Source organism: Macadamia integrifolia, unplaced genomic scaffold, assembly GCF_013358625.1.
Source record: "Macadamia integrifolia cultivar HAES 741 unplaced genomic scaffold, SCU_Mint_v3 scaffold_110A, whole genome shotgun sequence".
NCBI lineage: Eukaryota > Viridiplantae > Streptophyta > Magnoliopsida > Proteales > Proteaceae > Macadamia > Macadamia integrifolia.
In genome coordinates this window covers 147,721-155,962 of record NW_024870616.1, presented here as the reverse complement: position 1 = coordinate 155,962, position 8,242 = coordinate 147,721, and the positions used below count along the sequence as shown (strand labels likewise).

The following is an 8,242-nucleotide window of genomic DNA, read 5'->3' as shown; positions in this document are numbered from 1 at the left end:
CTGATTGAAAGACAAGGACCATGCAGCTAACCCCATTTAATTGGAACAAAGCTGGTGATCATGACACATGGCAGTGAATGTTCGCACGGCTATTTCAACCAAAACCTTTTCTTCACAATCCGTGTGCACGGCTATATCAACCTAAACCTTAATTGAAAGACAGCGACCGCAAGCATGTAGTTATCTCTTCTCTTCTTATTTATTTCTTCTTAAACAGAGGAAAAAATAACCTGCAAGTGTGAGGAGAAGCTCGTATGCAGAGACCTTCCGAAAGCTATAGATGATTAGTTATCTCATTTGTATTCGGTTAGATCTAGATTAGCCAAGTACTGTTCATATGCAATAGAACGATCCCATGGATAAAGAAATATTGCATTGCCTAAACAGAGAAAAAAAATAACCTGCAACTGTGTGTGGAGGCCACTGGTACACAATTCCTGGCAGAGTATCCAGGGTTGAACACCCCCACCAAAAAAAAAGGTGAGGCATATGTTCCCGGCTAAACTATTTTGAACCCGTTTGATTGAATCCATATTGCAATCAGATATAGAAGAATCTCTATTCATTAGAACTCACTGGCTGAGATCTCTCTCTCTCTCTCTCTGTTCTTCAATGAAGAGTTTAGATTCCAATGACAACAGGGGAATGGATAGCTACATACATGCATTATCAAAAATCCCTAAGCTTTTGGCTTATTTTAGAACTAAATCAGATAACTATTCATTCCAGATACTATAGTACACTACTACTGGTGCTAAACCACAGATCAAAAATAAAACTGAGAAGAAGAAGAGAACATCAGAAATTTTTAACCTGAGGGTTCTTCCTCCTTGTACAATTCTAATCCATAAAGCTTAAGCAATTCTATGTAAGATTTTCTATTAGGTGGGCTAGCATAGTCAAAGATTTGTTTCCAAAACCGGTTTAGTGGTGTTGACTAAAGATGGAGTAAGCAGAAAGAATCCAATATTATTGGTAATTGATCTTTATGGAGATATTGGATTCTATTAGCACGTATGAAATATTTATTTCTATGTGTGGACCTAAGGTATTGTTTCCTTAATGGGGAGGAAACCCTAATTTTATTGCAGGGTTGGTCCCTACCCTCACCCCTATATATAGTTATCACTAACCCATTAAGTGAAGCTAACAATCAAAAAGCATAAGGGAAAGAGGGTAGACCAGACCAACATTGATCGTGTTATACAAGGAGCATACAAGAAGACATTGAGGAGTTCTTATTCTTCAACCATGGATTCAGGTATGCCTAAAACGTGTATTTTATAGTGTTTGTCGTGCATGCTTATCGATCTTCATGAATCGTTCCGTATCTATTTTCTTTCATTCTACAGATAACTTCAAAATTTTTATCTAAATATATAATAAAACATTAAATTTGATGGTCACCAGAGAGGTCCATCTCTCGCTTGAAACTCTAACAATTGAATTCATGACGGAGAGCTTGAAAAAATGGAAATAAAGATAAATTAGAAGATAAGCTAAGCTATATGAATTGATTACTCCATTACCAGAGCAACAACATGGTTAGAATGATTTTTAAGCTTTTTTTCTTAACTTACAGCAGGTAGCAGGAAGTTTGGTCGCTGGTCCGTCGAGGTCGCAGAAACCTGGTCGCTGGTCTCTCTGAGGAAGAAATCAAAAACCCTGGAATGGAGATGGTCGCTGCTCCGTCGAGGTCGCACAAAACTGGTCGCTCTTCCGTCGTCGCTGGTTGGTCGTGCAGGAAGATAGTCGCGGGTCTCTGAAGAGGAAAATTTAAAACCCCATAATGGGGATAAAAATCGTCAGCAGTTCTTCATTCGTATGGTACCGTGCAATATCGTGTTTAGATGGTGACACGTGGATAAAGTAATTTAAACGTTTCAGATTAATTCTACATTGATCCAACTTCAACTCATTGATTTAGAATTGAATCAATATAGAATTAATCTGAATAATTTAAATCACTCTATCCATGTGTCATCAATGTGTAGAATTGTACCAGATTAGAGTTGCAAACGATCTTTACCTCAATGGAGATGGAAAGGAAAGCGTGACTTAGCTGAAGAGAGGGTCAGGGGATTTGAGAGTTTGCAGAACTGGATCGGGTACGGAAAATGGAGGCGGCAACGCGTGAAATGGGTGCACGATTGCTCAGCCGTTCGATCATCTAATGCCACATGTTATGATTACCAGCCTCGCGGTGAGGTAGAATAGTTCATAAACATCAGATGGTCGAGACACGTTTCCTGATACTCTCGATCATTTAATACTCATCGTACCGTGACACTCACCGTAGAGAATAACAGCTGTCTCGGCATTCGGCAAGTTGGAAGAGTATACTCATCATATAGTGGCATATTCGTTATTTATTTAAAAGTCAGAGGCATTTTCCCCAATATCCGGATATTTTATCGGAACAGGTGAAATTACTCTCTTGTCCTCCATGTCTTCACCACTCTGTAGAAACAAACACACCCAAATAAAATCTCAACCGTTCAATTTCTTCCACGTCATCAATCCGCGTCGAAAGCATCCGACGATGTAGGATAACAAACTTTTACTCTCTCGAATGCTCGATTGAACCGTAGGAAAGGGGCTTAACCCTCGAAACCTCCGAAACGTAACCATGGCTCGGGAGTCCGCGCCGGTTGCGGCTAAGCTCGTGTCACTATAAAACGAAGGGAGAAGAGAGAGGAGAGAGAAATAAACGAAGGTCGTTTAGGTTTCGATTTCTCCTCTCGCAGTACGGCAGCAGAGACGAGAAGGTGAAGAAGAAGAAGAAGAAAGAAAGGGAGAAAGGTTATCACCCTGCGAACTAGGGTTTATACTCGCTGTTAGGGTTACGGTTTCTACTTCAGTAATTGATAACTTATATTATCGAGTTTGTTAGGGTTCCTTTCATTCCATTTTGATTTGAAGATATTGAGTTCGATTCTCTGTGCTACAGAGACGTGATATTATAGTGTTTATGTGATCTCTGTGCTGTTTATTTCCTTGTTCGATCTCGGTTTCTGTTGTTATTGTTGAAATCTAGGGATTTTCTCTTTAATGGATGAGTTTTGGGAGAGGGCCGTGGAAACGGCGCTCGACGGCCAAACCGATTGCTCTTCTACTCGTTCCCTGACCCTCGATGGGGCAGTGAAATGTGTCCAGGGCCGTCTTCCTCCTCCAAATTTGCTAGAGAAATATGGGAACCTCGAGCACCTCTCCATTGCAAACGTTGGTGTGTCGTCCCTAGAGAAGTTTCCCCACCTTCGGAACTTGCAGAAGCTCATACTATCTGATAATCGTATTGCTGGTGGCCTTGAATTTCTCGTTGAGGCTGGTTTGCAGTCGCTGCGGGACCTTGACCTCTCCAACAATCGAATCCAATTCCTTGAAGACCTTGCTCCACTTGCGCAGCTCAAGCTAGTTTCTCTCGATCTCTATGAGTGTCCAGTCACGAGGATCAAAGATTACCGATCTAAGGTATTTGGCTTGATTAAATCTCTTAAATACTTGGACAAGATGGATGCTGATGAGAATGAGCGGCCCGAGTCCGATGAGGAGGAGGAAGACGAAGAAGATGAGGAAGATGATGACCCTGGGAGTGGAGAGATCGACGGTGAAGATCGGTCGGGAAAGATGAGTAATGGTGGCAGCGTTGGAGGTGGAAGAACCCTTGTCGATGTTGACGAAGATGAGGAAAGCGATGCTGATGAGGAGGAGACAGAGATCACCAGGGTCGCAAATGGATCGAGTTCGCATCATCAGTCTAATGGGTGTCGGGTGGCGGTCTCAACAGATGGAGACGATGAGGACGAGGATGTAGAAGACGAAGAAGATGATCTTGGTGAGGAAATTGATGAAGACGACGGTGAGGGTGAAGATGAGGATGTTGTGGAGGTTCATGAGATCGAGGACAGTGATGACGAGGAAGATGGGGTTGAAGAGGATGATGATGGTGAAGATGAGGATGACGAAGAGGAGGAGGTAGAGGACGAAGAAGAAGATCCCGAGCCTGGGAGTACGGGGCGGCTAACTAGCACTGAAGGTGAGATTGATGGTCATGAGCATGGTGAACAGGCTGAGGAAGACGAGAATGGAGAGATTGGGGAGGAGGATGACCAGGGTGTTGAAGCAGCCGGTGAATATGAAGAAGATGATGGGGAGGATGAGGTGAGAACGTTTCCTTTTCTCTTATTCTCTTCCTTTTGCAAAAGTCCGTTTATTTTCTTTGTATTTTTCCTTACCACGCACGGTTTACTTTTCTTTTTCCTTCTCGGCAGTGTATGTTTATTGTGGGTTCTGTATTTGCTCCTTAGATAGTTTCTTTGTTATATGACATGCAGCTTAATTGAAGATTTTCCTTGTGTAGGTATAGTTGATACATGCTTGTGATATTTGTAGACTGGTGAAGGCGTTTCTAATAATTGGTTGCCTGATGTTTATTTGTCTGTTTTAACACCATTGCATTTAGATGGATTAATTAATTAATTGCATTCTTGTGACGTTTTATGTGCATATATTGATATTTTAGTAAGCTGACATTTGTGTGAAGGTGGAGACTTCCAGCTCCTAGTTGGGAAGGAAACCTAGCTATGGCATCACCATGGAAATTATTGTGGATATAGCTCCAACATCATGTAAGGATGACATGGAGTTTGTTTGGGATGGAGCTCTTCGGACGTAATCTTCTGAATGTGATGAGGCTTTTGGTCCTTTATTCCCATCATGTCCGCATTCAGTTTTATAACTAGCTGTTTCTTGATACATCTTACCAAAGCAATTCTCAATAAAAAGTAGTAGTAAATTGATTTTTCTTACACACCCGAACAAGGATTTGGTAAACACCAGCTGGTTAGTTTCTTATATTGCCAGTGAAAACATTTCTCACTGTTAACTTGGTGCTTCTGAATAGAATAAACGGTGGTAATAGAAATCTTACACACCCCTATCAGATGGAAGGATTTCATAAGCACCGGAAAAAAAATGAGACGTCACGTGACCAGTGAAATTATTTCTCACACCTACTCTTTAATGTTTATGCAGCTAGCAGCTGTTTAGTTAGAGAGTTTTATTTCTTTTTAATTTTTCCCCAGTTTGATTCAATATTTAAATTTTCCACCTTTAATTGTTTCTTTCTTTTTCGGAAATTTTGATTTTCAACTTTCTATCCTTATTTTGATCTCCCTTATATGTTCTTGAACTTCCAGGAAGTAGTTTTTTTTGGGGTGCAAATTCCAATATGTTACTAACTAGGGTTTGGATTATAATAACAAACATTTTAGGGCTTTGGCAATCACTATCATCTTATGCATGGGAGTAGGGTGTTTTTTTTGGCATTGGGGTGGGGGTGGAGCTTTCATTCCTTGTGTGTGTGGCATGTCCTGTTGGGAAAGCAGAAGCTTTTTCTTATGAGACTGATGTTCTTGCTTATTTCATGATTGTATAGAGCTGTAATAGTCTTAGTGAAGTGAGTCAGTTGATTTCTGCTGGTAATTAATTGTTTTCTCTCAAATTTCTTGAATTTTAATTAATTTGGGGATCCTTGATACACTTGATAAGTGAATGAGGATCCTTGATAATCAACTTCATGGGATAGGTGCCCTCTCTTATGTAAGCCCTCACATGATTACTGGAATATTACTTTTGGTCGTATCATAGTTTTAGTTAGACTCTGATCTCTTGATGCTATGGATGAAAAAATGTACCTTAACACCCAGTAAGTTGGATACTAATGTTCAACATTTTCTTTATATAATTGTATGATTTGATGGATGAGTTTTTTAAACCTGTGGATCTCCAAATAGGTGTACATGTTTGATGCTATCGTGTTCCTTGCTAACATTCAGCTTATTGGGGGAGTTGTGCTTTAATGGATGATCTTGTTTTGGGTGTATTTTATTTTTTGCTAATTTTTTTAGGGTAATGAATCTGATTAAGAGAGGTTTTATCGAGTAATATTGCTCTGGTGCTTCAATGTCTGAGTCATCCTGTTATTTTTAATCTGATTTGTAATGTGTCCTATCTGTTTGCTTTATGGATTTCTGTTTATTTTGTGGTTTTCCCCTGCTCTTGGTCCAGGTTAGCATGATCAGAATATCATGTAACTTGGTAGATTGTTCAAGCAGGATTTGTTTCCTACATGTTGTATGCAGAATGATTTGCATGTGTTATCAGGGGCTTTTGATGAGATCTCTAACTAATGCTTCTCAGTCAAGAATGTTCCCATCTTGTGTTTGTTTGGTCCTGATACTAGGGGAATGTTGATTTTTATCCACCTGAATGACTGACATGAAGTTCTTTTCTATGGCAGGAGGAAGATTATGGAGCAGAGTACCTGGTTCAGCCAATTGGGCAGGTTGAAGAAGAAGATGCTGAAGGTAGTGATTTGGAGCCAGGTAATGAAGATGATGATGCTGAGGACGTTGAAGATGTGGATGACCTGCGTGACAAGGTGAAATCCCATCCATCTACTTCTTCCCAGGCTAAGAGGAAGAGAGATGATGATGATGATGATGAGGACGATGATGGTGTTGAAGATGCCAAGTCATCCAGGCACCATTAGTAGCTTACCCTCTGCTTTGATTGACGTGCTCGTCACTTAGCAATGGTGGAAGGAGAAGAGTGGGAAGGAGATTGTTGGCGATTCTTGTCAGTTTTTCTTCTTCTTGGACAGTTATGTTGTGTGGGTGGTACTTGGTTCAAAAAGTCGTTAGTAACTTAGTCCCGGCACACTTCCATTATATAGCCGTTAGTTGTTTTTTCAAATAGCAGTTATATGACCGATTGATGCCCCCTCACAATTCCAACCCGGGGTTTTCAAAAGAGTTTAGTTTCTGGAGGGAACACAAGAAAAGGAAATTTGATTTAAACATCTTATCTTCCCGCCCTTTGTCTAGAGTAGTTTTAAAGTGCCTTTTGTAAAACAGCACATGGTGAATATATTTGTAGAGTGCTCTTTTGGTGATAATTTTTTTTTACTCCTATAGAAAAACCTTTCCATATTCGGTAAAAGTGGGGCTACCAGATGGGGAGTGGTTGGATATATGTGATTGAATCTTGAGAATGCCGCATGATTGGGTGGTGATCAAGGATTTTGAGATGAAATCGGCTGGAATCTGTGCCAAGAAGGCAAGAACCTGTAATTGGCCCTAAGATCTGAACTTGTGGATCCTATGGTTTCTTGGTGTGAATTGATCACTGCTGGTTCTGATCCGATTCAGCCTCAGACACGAGTGTGAAATGACCACTGTGCCGACACTTTTGCAGGCATATACACTCATTGGTTGGGTTGCTGGCATAGGGGCTACTCTGCTGGTCAGAGATTTCTCTCACAAATGATTTTCCCTTTATCAAGTCATTTTTCGGGATGGGCTTAACATTGGAGGAAAGATAATGGGCCTTTTATTACATGTTATGTCTAATCCAGTCCTTATTTTGTGATCTTGCCTTCACTCCTCACTAGGGGTGTCAATTCCTAAATTGAACCGGTGAAGTTGGCCAAACCAAATCGATAACAACATGGATCGAATCGAACCGAAGCCTTATTGGTTCGGTTCGGTTTGGAGTATTGCAACCCCAAAACCAAACCAGGATCGACTCAAAACCCGGACCGAAACTAAAACCAAACCGGTAAGAAATCGAAACACTCCAAAATTCATTAAAAAAAATCAAAATTTGCATGGTTTTGTATACATTTGTATAGAAAGTCGAATCCAAACTAGACCAAAACCAAAACCAACCCGGTTACAAAATCGATTTAAGAAACTGAAGACAAATCGAAACCAAACCGCACCAAAATCGAAACCAAACCAAAACCGGAATTTCCTTATTGGTTTGGTTTCGATTTCAACTTTCCCACACCGAAATCGACTCAACCCGGATCGAAACCGAGCCGGACCGACCGATTGACACCCCTAGGTCTGAGTTGATAAAGGGTTTTTGGCACTGAAGTTTGTGGAAGCAGGGGCTTATTTGTTATTTAGAAGAGTTAATTGATCCACTCCACCAATGATGACCTTCACGCAGACATCTTTAGCTCTAGAACCAACGCACATCTCAGCAGCCACAAGATTAGAACCCTGCCTACGTGGCTAAATCTAACCCTTCGATCAAGGATCATCAGGTGTAGTGGTGTGGCGCTGCAGTAGATCTAATCTTGATTGTGTATGGTGCTTGTGCCTGTGAACCATAATATAGATCCCCATCCTAAGGATCTCAAGAGATCTGATTGAATTAGATCTAATAGATTCTG

General features: G+C 40.7%; 1 protein-coding gene across 1 annotated transcript; it reads left to right on the top strand.

Moving 5' to 3' along the window:
* Positions 1-2,695: 2,695 nt before the first annotated feature.
* On the top strand, positions 2,696-6,958 carry LOC122070792 (acidic leucine-rich nuclear phosphoprotein 32-related protein). Its single transcript, XM_042635003.1, has 2 exons — positions 2,696-4,161; positions 6,302-6,958. Exons 1-2 carry the CDS (start codon positions 3,052-3,054, stop codon positions 6,551-6,553), a joined length of 1,362 nt encoding a protein of 453 aa, XP_042490937.1. The 5' UTR covers positions 2,696-3,051; the 3' UTR covers positions 6,554-6,958.
* Positions 6,959-8,242: the final 1,284 nt, after the last annotated feature.

Coding starts and splice junctions, on each gene's coding strand:
- LOC122070792 (XM_042635003.1), top strand. CDS start 3,052: ATGGATGAGTTTTGGGAGAGGGCCGTGGAAACGGCGCTCGACGGCCAA. Junction 4,162..6,301: donor AAGATGATGGGGAGGATGAG/GTGAGAACGTTT, acceptor TTTCTATGGCAG/GAGGAAGATTATGGAGCAGA.